The sequence below is a fragment of the Zingiber officinale genome, chromosome 7A (genome assembly GCF_018446385.1).
Source record: "Zingiber officinale cultivar Zhangliang chromosome 7A, Zo_v1.1, whole genome shotgun sequence".
NCBI lineage: Eukaryota > Viridiplantae > Streptophyta > Magnoliopsida > Zingiberales > Zingiberaceae > Zingiber > Zingiber officinale.
The window spans coordinates 130,703,550-130,727,707 of NC_055998.1; the positions used below are offsets into that span (position 1 = coordinate 130,703,550).

The 24,158-nt window shown below is 40.5% G+C and overlaps 2 protein-coding genes across 4 annotated transcripts; one reads left to right on the forward strand and one right to left on the reverse strand.

The window, feature by feature from the left end:
• Positions 1-2,856: 2,856 nt before the first annotated feature.
• LOC122002576 (protein phosphatase inhibitor 2-like) lies at positions 2,857-20,148 on the forward strand. Of its 3 annotated transcripts, XM_042557790.1 has the most exons (6): positions 2,869-2,943; positions 3,075-3,176; positions 3,793-3,852; positions 4,803-4,918; positions 5,005-5,166; positions 19,701-20,148. In XM_042557790.1, exons 3-6 carry the CDS (start codon positions 3,848-3,850, stop codon positions 19,892-19,894), a joined length of 477 nt encoding a protein of 158 aa, XP_042413724.1. In that variant the 5' UTR covers positions 2,869-2,943; positions 3,075-3,176; positions 3,793-3,847; the 3' UTR covers positions 19,895-20,148. The 3 variants fall into 3 exon arrangements, with proteins under 3 accessions (XP_042413725.1, XP_042413724.1, XP_042413723.1); XM_042557791.1 differs by lacking the exon at positions 3,075-3,176 and having other exon boundaries at positions 2,857-2,943; XM_042557789.1 differs by having other exon boundaries at positions 2,883-3,176.
• A 400-nt stretch (positions 20,149-20,548) lies between these two features.
• Positions 20,549-21,934, reverse strand: LOC122000501 (protodermal factor 1-like). The gene is made up of 3 exons (XM_042554887.1): positions 21,680-21,934; positions 21,144-21,537; positions 20,549-21,032 (listed from the first exon to the last, which is right to left on the reverse strand). Exons 1-3 carry the CDS (start codon positions 21,756-21,758, stop codon positions 20,702-20,704), a joined length of 804 nt encoding a protein of 267 aa, XP_042410821.1. The 5' UTR covers positions 21,759-21,934; the 3' UTR covers positions 20,549-20,701.
• Positions 21,935-24,158: the final 2,224 nt, after the last annotated feature.

Here is a 24,158-nt window from a genome sequence, read left to right on the forward strand (position 1 = left end):
TCCGAGATGTTAAACCTTCGGAAATATAGTGAAACTCCACTTGGTTCTTTGTTCGATCTACCTCCATATAAAAACAACAGATTTTATCTTAGAATGTATCTTTCATGATAAAGAACTATGTTAATTATATTTTTACATATTTATTTACATTTTTTTGTAAATATTTACTATGTCTATATTTTTGTAGGTTGAACGCATACATGGAACAATAAAACGTCCGGTCATGGAGAGAGTGAACTCAATTCTTAAAGAATGTTGTGTATTTGCTATAAAAAAATATCATGTATACGAAGTTTTTGATGATATGTTTCCATCTATGATGTATAAATTCAAGTCCTTTAGTGAACTGGAGAACATAGATGTTAATGAAACCATACTTTTTGTTATATTAATTTATTTTTTATATTTCATGATTAATTGATCTACCATTTTTTTCTTACAGCTTAGGATTTTGTTTTTGTTTTTGAGATGTCATTGGTAAAATGGTTGCATGAGACTCACACACACACACACAAAAAGTAGAGAATTTAGTGATTGTCTTACAATGTTTCTTGATTTTGGCTTAGAAGATTCAGAGCAAGTATGTTTAACTTTATTTATTATATTTTAATAATATGATATTTTACTATTTTTATGAACAATAGACTATTATGAGAGCCTTTGTCAATGACATCATGACACACTTGGAAAAAGTAGATGAAGAATCGATTATTATCATTCTTCAAACGCGTCGATCAAAATGTTTTATGGGTGAAGTACAAGTTTCAAATATTTTTCATATCAACAAGTGTATGTCTCGTGCGGTAATCAAGAAGGGGATGAATTGTCCTGAAAAAAAAAAAATATACCCTTCTCAAAATTTACTACTTTGATTAAGATAAACACTTTAATAAAAACAACTAAAATGCATAAAAAGAAGTACGAGACACAAACGATTTATTTGGTTTGCAATCGGGGAGATTGCCAATTTAAGACAAATGAAACTCAACTAATCTACTCCTTCTTTGACACAAGCAGAGGCAGAGAAGCCTCGTACAAGATGTTGTAGCTCAGACTTTGAAGAACAGAGTGAAATAACTCGAATATAGAAAGTGTTGTTCAAATGAAGAGCACCAGGACTCCTTTTATAGGCTATTGGTTGAAGTGACCATTTGCTGATGTGGCGCAGTCCGAGCCCATCAAGGAAAATTTTATCTCTACGTAACGGCTATGCAACGACAAAGTGATAAGAATTTATCCACTCCCGGGCGCTAAACCTCTGCTGACATGGCCTCAGCGATGATCCACAACAACGGCCGTCTCTTCATTATCAAAACTGGTTCAGGCGCCTAGACTTGGTCCAGACGCCCAGGTAAGTGTCAACTTCAGAGTTGACTCTTTGTCTGGCCTTTCACTCCAGTCGCTTGGGTGATGCTTCGACCTTCAAGAGTTGAGCTCATCTGAATCCAACTCTGGCCTTTTCATCGAGCGGGCTTCCACTCAGGCTTCTTGTCCCTCGGAAGTGCCGCGCGCGTCCTTCTTGCTCCACCTGCATACTCTTCTGTAGCTTTTTGTCCCTCAAATGCATCAAGCCCGTTGACTCGATTCTTGTGTCATCCTTTCTATCCACCGCATCTTCCGCTCAACTTCTTACAATTCTAAGTCCCTGCACATTCAAATGCAAGACTTCAAATAACGCAGAGCCTAACTTGACTTGGTTGATGACATCAAAATTGATACGGGGTACTTATAATAGGATGATACTAAATGTAAGTTTGAATGAAATTATGGAATTTCGTAATAGGTAATTTTGATTATTCAATTTCAATTAATATTTAATTATTTCATATATATATATATATATATATATATATATATATAAAATAAATATTAATACGATATTCATTTTTAAGGATTACTGTCGATTGCAAGACTCAAAATTTAATCAGCAGTATTTCAACATCATCTGCTCAAATAATCTTGGAAGAATTTTTAATTGTAAATTTTTTAGTCAGTCGTCATGGTCAACTATTTGTCATTATATCCAGAGTTACAAATCCTAGGAGTCTAAAATTTTAATATATGATAGTGATATCAATTAGAATAATTCAACAACAAACCCTACATTTAAGGAAGTTTTTCAAAATTTGTAAACTAATTTTTTCTAATTGTACAATTTATAATTAATTTAGTTTATTTATATTTTAATTATTTATTTAAATGCTCATACTTATTAATTTTAATAGTTAATTATATAAACACACGGATGAAATACTAGTTGTTTTGCTTTTAATTAATGTCAATAAGAGAGACATTAATACAATTTCTTTTGAATAAAGAAATGACCGTTGCTAACAAGATTTTGAGGGATGTATTAGGCATTTGACATTGAAAGACGAGGACATCCCATGATAATTCTATTAAAAAAAATCCTTTCTATCTTCATCTTAATTTTTAATTAAAATGGCCCAATATTTAATACATTTTTAAAATACTTTAACATTCCATCAATGTGAAAACACTCTAATATTTTCCAATTTTAGGGTTAAAATGTTACTGTTCGAATAATTTAATAATTTTAAAGAATAAAATAAATAATTTAATTTTAGATAAAAGATCATTTTAATATTAAAATAGAAAAATTAAAGGATATTTTAATAATAAAAAACTCTTGAGGGAGTTAATAAAGCTATTAAAATATTGAGAATTTTATTTAATCTTTATTGTAAAACGTGTTTCAATTTTTAAAAATATTAAAACAATATTTTATCTTATTTTTCATCCTAAGAACCTTTATTTAATAATAATAATATTATTATTATTATAATATATTGTTAATTTTCTTTAAAAAGAAAGTACTTCCGCCAACGTGGCATTCCTATTTTGCACGTGGCCGCCTCGGGCGCACTGGCGCACCATCACCACCACCTCTCTTTGCCTCCGCACCACCAGCACGTTTCGCCGGTACGCCTCTTCTCCCCCGCCTCCTTTCATTCTCCCTTCGTCTCTCTCAATCCTATCCTATCTTTTTACCCATTACCCCTTCCTGCGTGCCTCCGCCGCATCTTGCCTGATTGCTGCGGTTCCTCCCGTAGGCGGGTAGTGAATGATCGATCATCTATTGGGGATACCGATCATCTCTTGGAGCTACCTCCATTGGCCTTGTGCTTGAGGAGCGAAGGAAAGATCTAGCTTTTGTGCGTATTCACTTTTTTTTGTTTGATAGTAACCCAAATATTAGGTTTTCCGAGCTAATGTATCAACTTTCCTGTTTTTTGTAATTAAGTTACTGATGAATAATATATCTTATAAGACTTATAATCCATTTGATTGTTGTTTTTTTTCTAATCATGATTATATGGACTTTAATATATATTTTTTTTGCCTTGGAGGACATTTTCTTTACTGTTTGACTTGATTTTGCTATTTTTATATAAAAATTGTGCTATAACAGAGATTCTTGGTATCTAAAGATAATTTTGTCAGTCAGGTGTTTGACGGTTTAATTTGTCATTGTTGATGCAAAAACAATCATTCTGTGTGATGGTGCCACTTTCTTCAAGTGATTTGGAAGAAGAAATTCCATATGACTGATGTGGATAACTGATGCATAATTTTTGATAGACAAATGGACAAAATGTTAAGTTTTCCAAGCATTTGTAGAGGATGTCTTCAAGTATATATTCAAAGTGATTGATTGTAGCTTTCTCTTGTTCACTAGTTATGTATATCTGATCTGATTATGATTATTTATGCACCTGAATCATTCTAAAATTCATCAACAGTTAACTTCTGACGATTCCATGTTTCTAGGTTGTTCAGGTATAAATTGACATTTCTGTTGGATGCACATATCAATCCACAAAGAATGAGGTTAGTGACCCTTTTTTTGTTATAAGCTATGTTATTTTAATGCTTTAATTATGAAATTTATAGATTAGTTTTTTCTATCTATCATCATTATCATTGCCATCAAGCCATATTTGTCCTACAGTTTGGAGTTGACTACATGAATCCTATCCTACATTGAGCTCTATGCAAGATTATATTACTAGTGTTATTCAGATTAACTAAATCATGTTTTGTTACATTGATTAAAATTTTAATTAAATTCTTTTATTTTTCCATATGTATATGTATTAATTGCACGAGGCATGTAGATTTTCAATTACATACCAAATGCTAACAAAAGTGAGTTGTAAAAATTATCTTCAAATCCAACCTAAGTTACCATGACATAAACCTGTCTGTCTTTAAATATAAATAGCATAATGTTTCCTAAATATCTTGATTATAACTGCTGAACCTAATCAATCTTGAAAAGTGAGATTAATTGTGGTATCTGAAAGTTATTGGTGATTATGTCTCTTTGTAGATAATATCACTTGTTTGAGTTGATTGAAATTCTCATATAGTCACAATTATTCCATAATCTTTTTTGAGCCTTTTGCCTCTCTATCTTTCTGTATCTATTCCAAATTTTAAATTTCCTGAACTTCAGATTCCCTTTTGCTTGTGTATTACTTCCAAACAACTAGGCATCCATGTGCTTTGATTTATTTTCTGTTCTCTTTTACGTTATTTTCCCCCATTGTTTGTTCCTTGTCATATATATGCATATGCAAGAAACACCATACATGCTAGCAAAGTGAAGTTTAATTTTAAGAAACTTGTTTTGGCACATCACTGTTACCTATATTATACTTCATCATCCCTTGAACTATCTATAGATATGCATATGAATTCAGTTACTGAATTACATCCCAGATACTGATATATGGCACATGATTCATCAAATGACCAAAGCAATTTTTTTATTCTAGAAAAGGTAGAGTCAGATGGAATCAAGAAAACTTGGATGAAATTGAAGCAAACAAACCAGTGAGACAGAAAATAATGGAACCGAAGACACCTTTCCATCATATGGTTGATGATGATGGTAGGTGTCTAGCTTCTAGTTAATCTTTACAATTTTTTATGTTTTTTGTGTATTTGATCAAGTAACTGAAGTGTTTTGATGTGTAGGTTCTCTATCACCTAAACAAACTTTTGCTGATTTCACGGATAGTGCAGCTCATGCTGAAGCTCTCATCGCTGCATTGAATCATATAGCTTCTTCATGTAGAAACTCAAATGGTGATTGGGCTTCTTCTGAAGATGAAACTGAGGCAATGGAGCAAGATGATGGTTGTTGATATGCTTTATCTTGTTGGATTCTACATATATTTATCCAGTCATTTATTTCATTATTTGATGCTTTTGTTTATAAATTGGACATATTTCTGCAAACTGAGGATAGGTCAGTTCCCTTCTCACAAATTTAGAAATACCATTACAAAATCTTACATAATTGTTTGTTAGAGAAAATTTCATTTTGACTCCCGTATTTTGTTGCCTTTTCTGAAATTCCTCCCAAAGTATTGAAATCACATTTTACTCCTAGTATCAGTCTATTGTTAAAATACCCTAAGGTTAATGTTCATTATCTCCAGAGGGCATGATTTTTAATATTTTCGGAGTTACAAACTCATGCAACAACTTGTGTTAAAGTCAAGAACCAAACAAACTCACAAATTGCCAAATTTTGGCCTCAAGCTAATTTCCCCAAATTAGTTTGTAGCCATTTTATGTCAGCACAATGCCAAGTTTCAAGTTCAATTTACAAATAATCTAGCCCCTCATAACTTTAAAAATTTTAACATTTTTTAGAGTCACAACTCTATATTAAAACTTTTATTAAAGCCATAGCAACCTAAAAAGCTCAGTGTCCCTTAAATTTTGGCTGCAAGCTAATTTGCAAATCAGCAGCTTGTGGCCATTGTGTCAACACAGTGCCAAATTTAGGGCATAGGCTGGTTGTTAAATTAGCTTGCATTTTAGATGATATTTAATATTTCTGGGGTCACTAAATCCATGTTCTGACTTGTGTTGAAGTTAAGAATCTGGAAAATATCATTGTGTCTCAAATTTTGATTGCAAGCAAATCAGCTTGCCACTATTACGTTCCAATATAAATTCAAGTTCCAGGATGCATGTTTGCTAGTCCGTGAGCTTTTCTAGGTGTCTGACTTCAGCACAAGATGTAACATAGTTTGTAACTCCAAGAATGATAGTAAGCACCTTGCACCATGGAACCTAACCACTATGTTATCACATGGAGAAACTGTGATCTTTTTTGGGCTCCTGACTTTAACATTAATCTTAACACGGCCCTAAAAGTGTGGCAAATTGATTTGTAGATCAACTTATGTTGTGGAATTAGGCACTGTGCTTGCACAGAGGGGCAGCAAGCTGATTTGCCAATAAACTTGTGGCCAAATTTTGAGATACTGTAAGTCTTTTTGTGTGCTTGGTTTTAAAATGACTCGTAGCAAGAGTTTGTAGGATTCCAAAAATGTCAAAAATTCCCCTGGAAATAACAAATGTCGAAACAATAGGAGGTGAAATAACAATTCCAAAATCCTAGGGGCATATCCAAAAAGACAAATTATGAGTGAAAAATGAACTTTGTGTAATTGTCAATGTAGATTCTTTATTAGTAGGTGCATGGACCTAGAAACAAACATTTAAGAATGGTGAGCCCTATTTTTTTTTTCTTTTGGAAACATGAGGCTAATGCTTATACTTAGGCTGAGGTTTAGAATCAAAATTTGCTTTTATTTCTCAAGAACATGAGGGATAGAAAATACATGGAGAAGTGATAACATCATTTATAGAGTGGCTATAGTGGGAAAATGTTATGCCAAGTTTGAAAGAATTTATAGGTTCTTTTACTGTTTTGGTGATTCAGAAACAACATCAAAAGTAATTTGTAAAGATGAAAGAATGTAAGATTAGATGTGATCCTGTCTGAGAGCTTGCGAGATGAAGCACTGGGCGACGACGATGGTGGCTAATAGTGACTTTGATGTCGACGAACGGGGAAGGGTCCGAGAAAATCACAGCGGACCTCCCAAACACTTAAATGCAGAACAATAGACTTGAGAAAACCAAAGCGGATCTATGAATAATACCTCGCAAAAAGGAATTCCGGAGGCTCCGTGGATCGATTAAAGCTCGGCAATCCAATAGATGAGATGATCTCGTCTTCCTGCACACGATGAGACCAACCGACAAAGCGTTAGTGGCCTAAGACTGGGGTGGGAATCCCTGGCTAGGTCATCCGACACTCAAGTTAGTCTTCGACGAGAAGAAGTATGAGAATTAGGGTTTTAATTTGGATGCAATGTGTATATTTGCGTACCTGGCAAGTGGAGAGGATTCCCCTTTTTATTCCACCTCATCTAACCTCCACAGTCATGAGGTGGACCCCAGTTTGTTAAACTTTGTTAAGAGATGATGTAAGCCAGAACTGCAATAATAGTTTAAGGAATTTTTTTCTTACCCAAGATGTACCTTCTTTGTCGTTTAGCATACCTGTGGAGACTTCTAGAAGCTATTTGCCACCAAATTGATTAAGCTGTCATATGATTACATATTGTTATGGTTCACCTGTTACATATACTTGGTTAGTCACATAAGCTCATTTTGCATATATGAGGAATATCTTCTGTCTGTACTAGTCTCGGTCGGTATTCTATACTCGATCAGTTATTTATACCCGACTAGGACTTTATTATAAATGTGCCAGAAACTATGTAAGGTTGAAGATCTTTATGCTCGATCTACGTCTCATACTCGGCTAGTCTATTAAGCTCGGACGGTCACACCTTGCCGACCGAGATCAATTGGTCGGGCGTATAAAAGTACCATTGCCCGCTAGCCTTTTCTTTGGTTAGTCGCATGCTACTAACTACCTTTGTGCTTGACCGGTTTGTTAAGCTCGGCCGGTCCTACTTTACCGACTGAGACCAACCGATCAGGCGTATATAGGCCTTCATGATAACTTTGATACTAAGTGTTTTTATGTACGATCGGTATCCTATACTCAGCCGGTCTTTACATATCGAGCTCATATGCTTGCCCGGTTTGATACGTTCATCCGATTCTTGTCTGTTATGCGCAAGGTTAAGAACTTCTACACTCGACTGATTCTCTATGCTCGGTCGGTTATTTATGGCCGACCGAGCACTTGTGTTCGATTGGTCTTTGCTTACCAAACTCATATGCTCAAGTGACCCTACCGTGCCTCAGACCGCCTAAGGTTAAACTTTCCTTACGCCGGGTTAATCCTTTATGCTCGACCGACCATTCATACCCGGTCGGTCTTTTATATTTGGTCGGGTCTTGTTTGTCGGTCTTATATGCTCCGCAGATCCACTGTTCTTGGTCGGTTTATGGAGCTCAGCCGACCATGCCCTTTCGGTCGGGGTTAATCGGTCGGGCGTTTATAAGCCTTCTCGCCTAGTCGACCCTCTCTCGGTCGGCCTTTGCCTGCCGAACTTATATTCTCGGTCGGTCTATTAAGTTCGACTGATCTCTGTTTGCCATACGTGTAGCGACCCCCTTATTGGGTCAAACCTTTTCTGGACGACCCCTCATCTTGCCCTTTTCCGCCTTCCTCGTCCTTGTTATCTCCTTTCCTTCTCCTACAAAGGATCCACTTATCATAACCCATATCACTAGCCTCTCCTTCAAGTCTAGTTGAAGGAGGTATAGCCGACTGACTAGACCTTAGTCTATTCCTGACCTCTGAATACCTTTTGTGCAACTCTGTGATAACTTTACAGTGATCCCGTGACTCCTTTTACAGTGATCCCGTGACCTCTCCTGAGTTCACGAATGAGTTCGCCAGTCGCATGTGGGGACCTCAACTCATTCAGTTGATGGGGTTCTGACACAATTGCGAGGAGGGTTCTTACCTCAAGAACCTCCTCCCCGATTCATAGACCGTCGACGACTTAACAAGGAGCTACCTAAGGACCTTGTCAGTAGTTTTAAGTAGAACTCTAGTGGACCAGTAAAACTATTTGTGTTGAATTCTTTTAGGACTATATTTGTGAAGTTTACCTACTTCTTCAAGTATACTGGTATTATGAATGAACGTATGTTAATTGAAGCATGAAAAGAAAAATTTGTGAAGTAATTGGGTGCACATAGTATGTTTCTGAATTATGAATGACTACTCGAGAGTTAAGACATACCAGCCTGTCTTCAAAACTATTCTCGTTTTACTCCAGAACTTGGGGTCGTTTTAATTGTAAATGTACTCTCTAGCGAATGTAAGAGAGCCATCACCTTGACATTTTTCGATCAGGAATATACTCCCGAATGAATTTGCGTTAATATATGAAGGCCAGAAAATTGATATATTTTGATCGGGCATATACTTCCGAGTGAATATAAGATAATACTTGACATCCAGCAAATTGATATATTCTGGTCGGGACTGTGCTCCCGAGCAAATCTGAACCAATATAAAAAGGCCAGAACCTTATCGCCTTTCAGTCGGGGTTGTATTCCCGAGTGGATATAAATTAATATGGGAAGACCATAATATTATCATATTTTGGTCGGGAATGTCCTCCCGAGCGAGTCTGAAGTAGCATGAAAAGGCCGGGATATCATCATATTTCGGTCGGGAATGTCCTCCCGAGCGAGTTTGCATTAATATGAGAAGGCAAGAATATTGTCACATTCCGGTTGAGCATATATTCCTGCACGAATATAGGATAATACTTGAAATCCGGCAGATTGATATATTCTAGTCGGGACTATGTTCCCGAGCGAATCTGGCATGACGTGAGGAGGCGAAAGTATTGATGTATCTCAATCGGGCACGTACTCCCGAGCGAATATAAGATAACACTTGAAATCCGGAAGATTGATATATTCTGGTCGGGACTGTGTTCCCGAGCGAATCTGGCATGACGTGAGGAGGCGAAAGTATTGATGTATCTCAATCGGACACGTACTCCCGAGCGAATATAAGATAACACTTGAAATCCGGAAGATTGATATATTCTGGTCGGGACTGTGTTCCTGAGCGAATCTGGCATGACGTGAGGAGGCGAAAATATTGATATATCTCGATCGGGTACGTTCTCCTGAGCGAATTAGCCTGTGATAATGATATATTGAGGAAGTTTAAATTTGATATGTACCAGTTCCATGCTTAGGGTTTTCGTCCATCCTCCAAGAAACGTGGTCGGATTTTCCTTAAAGTTTCCTGATGAACTGGTGCTGAGCGGGGGAAGCCTGCTCGAACTTTGAGGGTTTAAAGTCTCCGGTTCTCCTTAAGGCAGTTAGGCTGATCATCCCTTAGGGTCCCCGATCGACTGTCGACGAGTGGAGGAAACACGCTCAAATAACAATGAGCGGAGGAGGCACGCTCGACCAAACTTGAGCGGAGGAAACACGCTCAACGGTCAGATGTTTAAAGTCTCCGGTTTACCTCAAGGAAGTCAGCCCGGTCACTCCTTAAGATCCCCGATCGACTATTGCCGAGCGGAGGAAACACGCTCATATAACAATGAGCGGAGGAAGCACGCTCGACTAGACTTGAACGGAGGAAACACGCTCAACGGTCAGAGGTTTAAAGTCTCCGATTCCCCTCAACGAAGCCAACCCGGTTACTTCTTAAGGTCCCCGATCGACTGTCGACGAGCGGAGGAGACACGCTCGAATAACAATGAGCGCAACTAGACTTGAGCGGAGGAAACACGCTCAATGGTCAGAGGTTTAAAGTCTCCGGTTCCCCTCAAGGAAGCCAGCCCGGTCACTCCTTAAGGTCCCCGATCGACTATTGCCGAGTGGAGGAAACACGCTCGTATAGCAATGAGCGGAGGAAGCACGCTCGACTAGACTTGAGCCGAGGAAACACGCTCAACGGTTAGAGGTTTAAAGTCTCCGGTTCCCCTCAAGGAAGCCAGCCCGGTCATTCCTTAAGGTCCCCGATCGACTATTGCCGAGCGGAGGAAACACGCTCGTATAGCAATGAGCGGAGGAAGCACGCTCGACTAGACTTGAGCGGAGGAAACACGCTCAACGGTCAGAGGTTTAAAGTTTCCGGTTCCCCTCAAGGAAGTCAGCCTGGTCACTCCTTAAGGTCCCCGATCGACTATTGCAGAGCGGAGAACGCATGCTCGAAAGAAGAAATATTCGGTTCACTTTATCAAAGTAATGTATTGATTAAAGAGTATATGCCTGTATTTTTTCATTATATCCAAAAATTAAATGGAATATACGGACAAATTACAAACATACTTGTTAGGCTCTGTATGGTTGTAAGTGATTTGCACTCCAAGGCCTCTCAAGATTTCTCCCTTCTGAGTCTTGGAGATAATAAGAGCCGGAAGCAAGTTTCTGTATAACTTTGTATGGTCCTCCCCATTGAGGTGCTAATTTAGTAACATCTCCCACAGGTTTAACACGCTTCCATACTAAATCCCCTATTTGAAAGAATCGGGAGATAACTCTTTTGTTGTAGTTCTGTCTCATTCGTTGTCGATAAGATGTAAGACGAGTTGCTGCATTGTCCCAAGCTTCCTCGATAAGATCGAGTTCCATAAGACGTCAATCGTTATTATCTTCATCATAAAGCTGTCTCCGATCCGATTCTACCCCAACCTCAATGGGGGCCACTGTTTCTCCCCCGTGTACTAGTTAAAATGGAGTTATCCCTGTAACTTCTCGAGGGGTGGTACAGTAAGCCCATAACACACTGGGTAACTCATCTACCTAACTACCATCAACATGATCTAGCTTAGTCTTAAGTCCTCTGATGATTTCTCTATTGGTCACTTCTACTTACCCATTACTCTGTGGATATGCTACAGAGGTGAATGCTTGTGTAATGCCATATCCTGCACACCATTATCTAATTCTCTGTCCCTGGAATTGTCTCCCATTATCAGAAATTAACGTATGGGGAATACCGAATCTGCAAATAATGTGTTGCCACAAGAATTTGATAATTGCATTCTCAGTAATTCTTGCTAACGGTTCAGCTTCCACCCATTTTGAGAAATAATCTACAGCTACCAATAGGAACCTTCTTTGAGTCGTGGCCAGGGGGAATGAGCCTACTATATCCATATCCCATTGATCAAAAGGGCAAGAAACGATGGAAGTCTTTAACAACTGAGTGGGATGATGTGAGATATTTTGATGCTTTTGACAAGACATACATGTTCTTACGAGTTGAGCTGCATCTTCCTGTAGAGTAGGCCAAAAATACCCAGCCAATAATATCTTACGTGCTAAAAATCTTCCCCCAATATGACTACCACACGAACCTTGATGAACCTCCTGTAAGATATATTGCATATCTTCTGGTCCAATGCATTTGAGTAAGGGACTAGAAAAAGCTCTTTTGTAAAGTTGATCTCCTATCAAAATATACTGGGTGACCTTTTTCTTAAAGACTCTAGCTTGTTCTGCATCTGCTGGTAGGATACCCTGTTGTAAAAATGATATGATTGGCGCTCTCTAGTCACCCTGTATTTCTATGTTAGCTTGTCTCTCAATACAAGACACCAATACTGTTTGCTCCACTAGTCGGTCTAGGTTCCAAGGTACTATTGTCGACGCAAGCTTTGCTAGTTTATCCGCCACTTGATTTTCTGATCGGGGGAACTTCTGTATATTTACCTCTTGGAATGTAGCTTTCAATTTATCAAAAGCTTCTGCATATAACTTGAGTCGATTATTGCTAATCTCGAAATTGCCCGATAATTGTTGTGTTTCCAATTGAGAATCAGAATAAATCCATACCCGAGCATCTCCCACATGTCGGGCTGCTTGTAAACCAGTTATCAATGCTTCATACTCTGCTTCATTATTGGTGGCTCTGTAACTTAACCGGACAGAAAGTTGAATCCGATCCTCTCTCGGAGATATAAGAAGAATATCAATACCACTACCTTCTCTGGTAGAGGACCCATCTACATAAAATTTTCAAGTTCCTTCTTCTTCAGGACCTTACACTTCTATTATAAAATCTGCCAGAGCTTATGCTTTAATTGCCGAACGAGGCTGATACTATATGTCATATTCACTAAGCTCAGTCGTCCACTTGATCAATCGCCCGGATGCTTCTGGATTAAGGAGCACTCGGTCGAGAGTGCTATTAGTTAGTACTATGATTGCGTGCGATAAGAAGTAAGGACGCAATCTTCTAGATGTAAAAACCAAGGCATAAGCTAATTTCTTGAGTATAGTATATCTACACTCGGCTCCTTTCAGTAGATGACTTGAAAAATACACGGGTTGTTGTTCCTTACCCTCCTGCTGTTGGTGCGGGAAGCATCCGACGATCGAACTCGTGTTTTGATAATGACAAAGAATTCAAAGTCCTAGCTGTGGTTAGGCAAAAGGAAAACCCTAGGGGGTGGTAACCCTAGGTCATAGGGGGTGGTAATCCTATGCGGAAAGTCTTGGCAGGTCGATGACTTCAGGCAAAAGTCCTAGGGGGTGGTAACCCTAGGTGGAAAGTCCTGGTGTCGCGAACCAGGTGAAAGACTGGACTAGCCGGGAAGCGGATGTCCAGCAGAAAGTCCGGAAGCGTCGAGTGCTGAGCAAAAGTCCAGTCGATCTGGAGGATCGACTGGCAACAGGTAAATCTCCTGAGTGGAGTAGGTGAGGACGCGTTCCCCGTAGAGGGAACAGTAGGCGTCGGGTCGACCTAGGGTTTCCGGTTGGAAATCCGAAGTTAGACCCGGACAGTCCGGAGACTGTCATAACATTCTTTATTATTCATACTGTTGTTTTGTGCTAACTTTGTGTTGCAGGATATTGTTTGGGACTAACATGTCTTGTAGGTACAAAATAACGAAGCTTTCCCTCGGATGAACAGTGTCCGAGGCGCCTCCATGGAGCTTGGAGGCGCCTCGGGTGCAAAAGCTGACCTGGCTGCGAAGCATTAATGGAGGCGCCTTGAAGGGAGTATAAGGCGCCTTGAGTAGGGTTTAAGGCGCCTTAAACAGATGAAGTTCGACCAGTTCAAGCTTGATCCACGCGGAGGACTCGGCAGCATGGAGGCGCCTTGAACAGCCTTCAAGGCGCCTTGAACACCCTTTATAAGGGGATTTCGACCAGCACTTCAGAACATCAATTTCCAAGTGATTCCCGTGCTACGTGCTGCTCCAAACGACGTTTCGAAGTGCTGCTACTCGTGCCCGACGACCAGGAGCTCCGAATCTTCATTTCTTAATTGTCGTCGGTATAATTAATTATTGTCAATTATTGTACTTCAGTTTGTAATTATTTCGAACTTATAGTTGTTGCCCACCGAAAGTGATCAAGGATCGCGGGTCTTCGAGTAAGAGTCGCCTTAGGCTCCGAACGAAGTAAATTCTTCGTGTCTGTGTTTTCTCTATTTCATTTCCGCTGCGTTTTAATTACTCCGATAGTTTTCCGAAAATCGAACGAAATAACCACGAGCGCTATTCACACCCCCCTCTAGCGCTTCTCGATCCAACACCTGCCTCACCAGTACTGAGCCTACAGCATGCTCATTTGCTGAAAGATAAACCCATAAGGTTTCTCCTACTACAAGCTTAGCTAACCAAGTAGGGTTGACAAGTAATCTTTTAATTCTCGAAATGTGTTGTCACATTCTTCATCCCACTGAAATTTATTGGCCTTCCGAAGTATCTTGAAGAAATGAAAACTTCGGTCGCTGATCGAGAGATGAAGCAGGACAACGCAGTGATTAGCCCGCTTAGTCTTTGAGCTTCTTTCATATTGCGTGGGGGCTCTATATCCTGGATTGCTCGAACTTTGTTGGGATTTGCTTCTATCCCTCGCTTTGTCACCATATAGCCCAGGAATTTGCCACTTTTGGCTCCAAACAGGCACATGTCAGGATTGAACTTGAGTCCATATTGTCTTAAGGTTCAGCATGTTTCCTCTATATCTCTGCACAAATCAACAACCCGAGGAGATTTAATCAAGATATCATCCACATATATATTCATATTTCTCCCTATCTGTTTTTGAAAGACTTTGTTCATAAGTCTCTGATAGGTCGCTCCTGCATTCTTTAGTCCAAAAGGCATAACCCTATAACAATAAGTACCTTCAGCTGTAATAAAACTAACATTTTCATGATCGTCCTTAGCAAGAGGTACTTGATGATAGTTCTGGTAGACATCCAGCATACAAATGTACTCGCATCCGGCGGTAGAGTTCACCACTTGGTCAATGCGCGGCAGAGGATAGTAATCCTTTGGGCAAGCTTTGTTGAGGTCCCGGAAGTTAATACACACTCTCCACTTATTTCCTGGTTTAGGTACCAGGACGACATTGTATAACCTGCTAGGAAATTGTACCTCCCGAATATATCCCGCCTCCAGTAGCTTATCCACTTCTTCCTTGATGATCTGGTTCTGGTCGGCCCCAAAGTCTCTTTTCTTTTGCTTGACAGGCCTAGCATCAGGATAAACATGTAATGAATGTTCCATTATGAGAGGAGAAATACCTGTGACCTCCTTGGGAGTCCATGTAAATACGTCGTTATTTCGACTCAAACATTGTATCAACTCAGTTTTGAATGGAAGGTCCAAGTCGGCCACCACATAAGTTACAGCTTCTGGTCGCCCGACTTGTATTTGTACTTCCTCCTTTTTTTCGTATATCAAACTGGGCGGTTTCTCATGGATAGTATTAACTTTCATCCTCTGAGTTTTGTGAGCGACATTGGCTTCCGTTCGGATGATCTCCACATAGCATTTCTGTGTGAGTAATTGATCTCCACGGACTTCTTCCACTTGGTCATCAACGGGAAACTTCACCTTCTGGCAGAAAGTATAAACGACTGCCTGAAACTCATTCAAGACCGGTCGACCCAGTATGACGTTATATGCGGATATCCTGGTTCTCATTAGGGTCTCCTCACCTAAAGAAATGGCTAGCTTTATCTGACCGAGCGGTTGAACTTCATTACCCGTGAAACCATAAAGAGGAGTTACCATGGGTTCGAGCTCGCTCGGCTCTATCTGCAACTGGTCAAAAGCTTTTTTGAAAATAATATTGACAAAGCTACCAGTATCAATAAAAGTACGGGAAATATTATAGTTAGCTATGACAACTTTTATTATCAGAGCGTCATCATGGGTACTTCTACCTCCTCCAGATTTTTAGGACCAAAACTAATCTATGGCCCCGCTGCTTTTTCTGTGCTGCATCCTACCGCATGGATCTGCAATCGCCGATCGTGTGCCTTCCTCGCCCGATTAGAATCACCATCAGTAGGTCCGCCCGTTATCATATTAATATTTCCTCGGGCGGCATTGCTCCGGTTTTCTTCCAGTCGAGCAATCGTTATCTCGGGCTATGCTGGTTCATGTGCCAGAGATGGCCCGCCCGGTAATTATAATGCCCCCTGTTGCGTCTCAGTCGCTTGATATTCTCGCTTAGGCGGACTGTTCTGCCTTTGGTAGGGTTGTCGGCTGGGAGATCGCCGACGATAACGATTGTTATTTGTTCTCTGGTTCCTCAGGGCAAAGCAATCTTCAGTATAGTGAGTACCCGGCATATGATAGGTGCACCATCTTCGAGGGACTTCTTGTAGCATCTCTACATGCTGGACTGCTTGCGGTCTTTGCTCAGGCTGACAGTGTGGAGGGGGAGTTCCGCGAGGCCCCCTTGGCGGATGAATAGGAGCTACAGCTCCATCGTGGACTGTGGTTGAGACAGACACCATATTCTCCTTCTTGCGAGCTGCTTGGGCTTTTTCGACATTAATGAATTCAGTAGCTCGCTCAATCAATAAATCAAAATTGGTTGGAGGATTACGCACTAAGTCCTTGAAAAATCGTTATCATTGAGGCCTTGAGAGAAAACACTTACCAAGATCTCTGTAGTAGCATTAGGAACATCGATAGCTACCTGATTAAACCTCTTAATATATACTCTGATGCTTTCCTTAGGCCCTTGTTTGATAGAGAAAAGACTCCAAGGGGTCTTATAATATCTTCGGTTGCTAGAGAAATGATGTAGAAATACTTTGCGGAAATCCTTGAAACGTCGAATAGAGCCTTCTGGTAATCGTTTAAACCATCTTTGGGCTGCTGCGCCAAAGGTGGTAAGGAACATTCGACATTTAACCCCATCAGAAAATTGTTGTAGCAGAGCGGCGTTCTCAAATTTAGCAAGATGATCCTCTGGGTCTATAGTTCCAGAGTATTTTCCGACATTCAAATTCTGATAGCGCTTTGGCAATGGATCATCAAGAACTCTCTGAGAGAATGGAGTAACAATTCTCTCAGGAGAGCTATCACTGGTCACCATTTTTCCCTTGCGTTTTTTCTTCATTGGTGCCTCATCAGAGGATTCTTGCAGCACCGACTTTCGTCCTCCTTGTTCCATGGGAGTGCGAAAGAATGCCCGAGGATGTCTAGTGGGGGAAACAGGAGCAGGGTTATATAAGCCACATCATCTTCTTCCATACCTCTGTTTTTGCGGCGATCTGTAGTCGAGATCGCCGGATTTATCGCTACCGGTAAGCTACCTCCAGTGTTGGCCTGCTGTTGCTGTTGCTGTTGTAATGCTTTTTAAACCCTGGAGTTGATGAGCAACTCCAAGTCTTCTTAGGTCAGAGTAATAGTGTTAGACTTTCTAGCGTCCTCCATCACGTAGTCTCAGATTCAGGTAAGAGTTCCCACAGAAGGCGCCAAATTTGATCCTGTCTGAGAGCTTGCGAGATGAAGCACTGGGCGATGGCGAGTGGTGGCTAATAGTGACTCTGATGTCAACGAACGGGGAAGGGTCCGAGAAAATCACAGCGGACCTCCCAAACACTTAAATGCAGAACAATAGACCCAAGAAAACCAAAGTGGATCTATGAATAATACCTCGCAAAAAGGAATTCCAGCAAGGTGGCTCCGTGGATCAATCAAAGCTCGGCAATCCAATAGATGAGATGATCTCGTCTTCCTGCACACGATGAGACCAACTGACAAAGCGTTAGTGACCTAAGATCGGGGTGGGAATCCCTGGCTAGGCCCTTCGACGTTCAAGTTAGTCTCCGGCAAGAAGAAGAAGAAGAAGTATGAGAATTAGGGTTTTAATTTGGATGCAATGCGTATGTTTGAGTACCTGACCAGTGGTGAGGATTCCCCTTTTTTTTCCACCTCATCTAACCTCCATATTCATGAGGTGGACCCCGGCTTGTTAAAGTTTGTTAAGAGATGATGTAAGCCAGAACTGCAATAATAGTTTAAGGAATTTTTTTTCTTACCCAAGATGTACCTTGTTTGTCATTTAGCATACTTGTGGAGACTTCTAGAAGCTATTTGCTGCCAAATTGATTAAGCTGTCATATGATTACATATTTTTATGGTTCACCTGTTACATATACTTGGTTAGTCACATAAACTCATTTTGCATATATGAGGAATATCTTCTGTCTGTACTAGTCTCGGTCGGTATTCTATACTCGATCGGTTATTTATACCCGACTAGGACTTTATTATAAATGTGCCAGAAACCATGTATTGTTGAAGACCTTTATGTTCGATCTACTTCTCATATTCGACCGGTCTATTGAGCTCGGACAGTCACACTTTGCCGATCGAAATCAATCAGTCGGGCGTATAAAAGCACCATTGCCCGCTAGCCTTTCCTTTGGTAAGTCGCATGCTACTAACTACCTTTGTGCTTGATCGGTTTGTTAAGCTCGGTCGGTCCTACTTTACCGACCGAGACCAACCGATCAGGCGTATATAGGCCTTCAGGATAGCTTTGTTACTAAGTGTTTTTATGTACGATCGATATCCTATACTCGACCGGTCTTTACATACCGAGCTCATATGCTTAGCCGGTTTGATATGTTTGTTTGATTCTTTTCTGTTATGCGCAAGGTTAAGAACTTCTGCACTCAACTGATTCCCTATGCTCGGTCGGTTATTTATGGCCGACTGAGCACTTGTGTCCGATTGGTCTTTGCTTACCAAACTCATATGCTCAAGTACCGTGCCTCAGACTGCCTAAGGTTAAACTTTCCTTACGTCGGGTTGATCCTTTATGCTCGACCAACCATTCATACCCGGTCGGTCTTTTATATTTGGTTGGGTCCTGTCGATCGGTTTTATATGCTCCGCAGATCCACTGTGCTTGGCCGATCTATGGAGCTCGACCGACCATGCTCTATCGGTCGGGCGTATATAAGCCTTCTCGCTCGGTCGACCCTCCCTCGATCGGCCTTGCCTGTCGAACTTATATGCTCGGTCGGTCTATTAAGTTCGATTGATCTCTATTTGCCATACAGCGATCTCCTTATTGGGTCAGACCTTTTCTGGGCGGCTCCTCATCTTGCCCTTTTCCGTCCTCCTCGTCCTTGTTATTTCCTTTCCTTCTCTTACAAAGGATCCACTTATCATAACCCATATCAAGATGCATATTTGTTCAGTAGAAGTTTCTATTAAATGGTGAACTACCAAGAACATGTTAGTCACAAAATTTAGTTTTGATATTTTGCTTGGTCAGCTGACTTGCCGGTTATTTTTCATGATTTTCTTTGCTTATGGATAAAAGATGACGATTGAATTTCTTTAAATGAATGCCAAAATTTGGCACTCTATTCATAGATCAAGCTAGTTTCTTCAACTTATTATAAAGACTGTAGTTGCAAGCCAAACATTTCTGATCTGCATTGTGAAACTGTACTTTGACCTGCCTATCTCCCATTCTTTTGAAGATCCACTAGTTTTATTCTGCATTTTTGCATCTGTCATATTCATTTTTGGCGATTTTGTTTGATCGACTTTAAAAGCCTCTGTATATATGTATTTACAATCATCACGAGCAACAAGACTGCTAATGTGTACACTATGTATCAGATTCTGAAGCGGATGCTACAAGGTTTAGTTTCAGTGAGCACCGAAAAGGTCACTACAATGAATTCCACAAGGTCAAAAAATTCCAGCAAGCAGGATCTTTGGCGCAGAATGATTACGACGATGATGATGGAGAAAACATGAGTCTAGAGAAAGGCAATGAGGAATCTGCGCATGCGAAACTTTCAAATTCCTAGAGCTACATCCTCCTTGTGATACACTTTTGGAACAATTGCACAAGGGAACTCCATTGATCCTTTTGTACATGGCTCAAATCTTATGACTTTAGCATGTACGCAAGGAAAAAAAACCCAGCAAAGTGAATTTTTGGTATCTCTTAGAAAAGCTAAGCAAGAAAGTAGCGAAAAGATTGCTCAACTTAAACTCCTTTCTCATTGTAGCAATGTAGTTATAGTTGAACTCTTTCTTTAAACCCCTGGATTTCTGTTCATTCAGTGGCTTTTCATTATTTCTTTTTTATATTCTTAGTTGTGAAGTGAATGCAGTGCCTGCATATTACTAAAATACCCATGTGTATACTTGCATGTATTGATTCTAGCTGGCCAGATTCTGGCCATTTAGCATTACCCTTTCATACGGTAATTCTTGTTGGCCAGAATCTGGCCAGCTAGAATTTTTTATCCTCCAATTAGAATGCATGCATGTACATGCATGTAATTAATGTACACATATGATATTACTAAAATACCCATGTGTACACTTGCATGTATTGATTCTAGCTGGTCAGATTCTGGTCATTTAGCATTACCCTTTTTCATAAAGGATTCACATGCTATGCCCTGTAATTCTGCAGAGATCTGGCCTTACATTTAATACTTAAACGAGGAACATTAATACACAATTCTACTCCCTAAATTCAATCAATTTCATCACTACAACGCAGGACACATATCAAATAACGTCTTAAAGCCACATAATTAGTACATTGCACGCGTATTAAAGCAGCATCAGCTACGGCGATATAGCACAACGCATAATTAATATTAATGGCGCTTGAGCCGGCCTTCGTTGGCCAGCTTGAATACTTGGGCCTGGGCCAAAGCGGCCTGGTCGGACCCAAGTGCGGCCCGGAACGAGTCCCTCACTTGCTGGCCCGTGAAGTAGAAGCGGCGGTCGGCCAGCGAGTTGAGGAACGCGGCGGTGGCCTCGCGGTAGAGCTCGCCAATCCCGTCGCGCCGCGTGTTCGCCAGCGCGTCCAACAGGGTCGGGTTCGTGGTCGCGAAGGCCGCCGGGTTGGGCAGCCCGAAGATTTGGACCAGCGGGCACCAGAACCCAAATAAGGCCCATATAGCGTTTGGATGCGTCCTCCAATAGCTAAATAACAAAATATTGTCTCAAAAAAATTATCTCAATTTAATTATAAAGAAAAAAAAAGAGAGAAATAAAAATCTTAGAGTTGAGTCTTATCGAAGGGCAATGCCCTACTCGCAAGTGAACGGAGGGGGGCAATTGGGGTCGATGGGGATGAACGGAGTCCCCGGCGGGAGAAGTGGGTACGTCGGTGTCGCTGGTGGACCCACCACTACAGGAGTGGTGGGGGTGGGAACCACCACCGGAGTACTCGATGACGGCGGGTTGTAGTATCCACCTCCACCACCTCCGGACGGTGGCGCGCCGTGGGATGACGGCACTCCGGGGCCGGCGCCGTACGTCGGTGTCCCTGGTGGACCCACCACCACAGGAGTGGTGGGGGTGGGAACCACCACCGGAGGGTTCGATGATGGCGGGTTGTAGTGTCCACCTCCACCACCTCCGGACGGCGGCGTGCCGTGTGATGACGGCACTCCGGCGCCGGACGGTGGGCATTCCCCATGCGAATCTGCATGCACTTAACTAACTTGTTAGAACGTAAACATGCAAAGAAACATGCACGTACGGACATCATTTTCTTAATTGTGTTTATGAAGAGTATTCATTAATATAATTATATTGTTGTTGAAGGAACACTACTACAATAGCACCTTGAAGGCTTCTGGAGGTGGACTGAGTGAGAGCTTGAGAGGCCAAGCAAATGACTAGGAAACACATCATCTTCTTCATATTGCCCAAGTTGAAGGTGGAAGAGAACTGATGAGTTAGAAAGGAGATCCGGAGATGAGTGAAGTGAAGTGAGAATGGGGGATGGTGGCCATTTTTATGCACCTTGAGCAGATGAATTGTGGGGGCATGCAGTATTGAAGGGAGAGAGCATCTCTGAGCAATTGCAGGAGCAGTAAATGGAGTCTCAAGTGAAACAGTGAATAGTTAATGTGAGGGAGGAAGGCGTTAGGTGTGGTGCAAGAATAATTAATGGTGTTGTGGGGCGAGTTTAAATTTAAATGTATGGAGGGAAAGTCACTAAATTTTAGACGATTGCTTTGGGGCGTTTATGATGTGATGTTTATTTATTTATTTTAGTAAATACTGGAATAATGGAAAGGAAAACAACGCTTTGTCTTTAAAAAATATTTTACTTTTTTTACTTGGCAAAAATTTCCTTACTAGGTTTTTATTGTAGTAGGTAGGAATCACAGTTGAATTTTTTAATTCTTGTCGAAACTAATGAGACTATTGTAGCAGTTACCATTCATGTTTTACCAAGGAGCGTAGAAAATACTAAAATTTTTTATATATTATATATACCATATTGATATATATCTTTAGTATCAAAATTTTTGGTATATTAAAAATTTTAATATGATATAATATTGTACTGAAAATTTTAGTATCGAATTTATTATTTTCAGTATTTATGTATATATCGAAATATTGGATAAATTATTTTATAAATTATTTATTTTTCAATTAGGATTTTGAGCTTTAATAAGTTTTAGTTTGTTTAAATTTTCTCTCACTCAAAGTTTACTTGACAAACACATTGTGATTAACCGAGTTAAGTTAGACTATGCATATTTGATGTCATATGACTAAGTGTGTAGGGACTTATGAACACAAGAAGTCGAGCGGAAGACGCAGCGGATGAGAAGGATGACACAGGAAGCGAGTCGATGGGCTCGATGCATCTAAAGGATGAGAAGTTGCGGAAGAGTATACCAGCGGATGAGAAAAATACACGCAGTGCTTCTAAGAGACATGAAGCGGGGAGAAAGTTTGCTTGAGGAGAAGGTCGGAGTTGGGTTCATATGAGCTCAACTCTAGACGGCTGAACCATCACCCAGAGGAAAAAAAGCCAGTGAATGGTCAACATAGAAGTTGACCATTCTAGCTGGTTAGGTCGACCGATCATATGGATCAGTTGGCCGAACCAATCGATCGACTGATCATTCTGATCAATCGACTGAACACCAAATTAGAGACATGAATTCAGCACAACGAGCAAGTGAGCGAAGTTCAAGGGGATCGATTGATTGATAAAAAGATTCAATCGACCGAACAATGAGTTATCCGAACAGAAGTTGAATTTAGATGCGAAGCCAAACAAGTTCAAGAGGTTCAGTCTACTAATTAAAAGGATTAGTCGACCGATAAACTTCAGATCACGATAAATGATTCCAAATGGTCAGTTCAACCAGGAGAGCTATAAATAGAGTTGTAAACCTTAAGTTCAAGGTACACTCGCTTATATTGTTTACTGTTTTCCATTTTTCTGTATTTAATTGATGTAAGGGGTTACTCCGTCAGAAGGAGATTTTTAATGGAGCTTTTAAAGTTCTATCTAGATTGTAACCAAGTCAAAAACATCTTAGTCTCTTTTATTTTATGTTATTTCTTTCTAATCATATGTATGCATCCTTGCTATGTGAGAAACAAGAGAATTAGTTAATTTAATTGCAGGATGCTATAGACTCCCCTCTAGCTAGCCTATACGGAACCTAGCTCTAGGGTGATATTTATAGTCCTCTAGGCAAAAGGTATCATTTCTGATGTGGCATTGGAGGCGCCTCTAATGACATTCAGGGTGCCTCCGATGAGATAGAATCTCATCCTCATCGTAATAGCTCCTCAACAGTTCTACGGCATTGGAGGCATCTCTGATCATCTGGAGGCTCCTTGGTTAGTATTCATCTGAGGCACCTCCAGTCCATCGGAGGTGCTTCAAATCCGATTTGCTACAGCTTATATGTTGTGCATCTGAGGCACCTCTAATCAACTGAGGTGCCTCAGGTCTTCAAGTCAACTTTCGAGCTGACCATTTTTGGACTCTGCTTGCTTGGGTGATGCTCAGGTCGTCTGTAGTTGAGCTCACCTGACTCCATCTCCGACCTTTTCCTTGAACAAGCTTCCTCTCGGCTTCTTGCCCTTCGGATGTGTCACGTACATCTTTCTCGCTCCATTGGTGTACTCTTACGCAGCTCCTAATCCCTCGAATGGACCGAGCCCATCGACTCTTTTCCTGTGCTATCCTTCTCGTTCGCTACATCTTCCGCTCAACTTCAATTGTGATCCTAAGTCCCTATATATTCTGACACAAGACATCAAATACACAGGGTCTAATTTAAT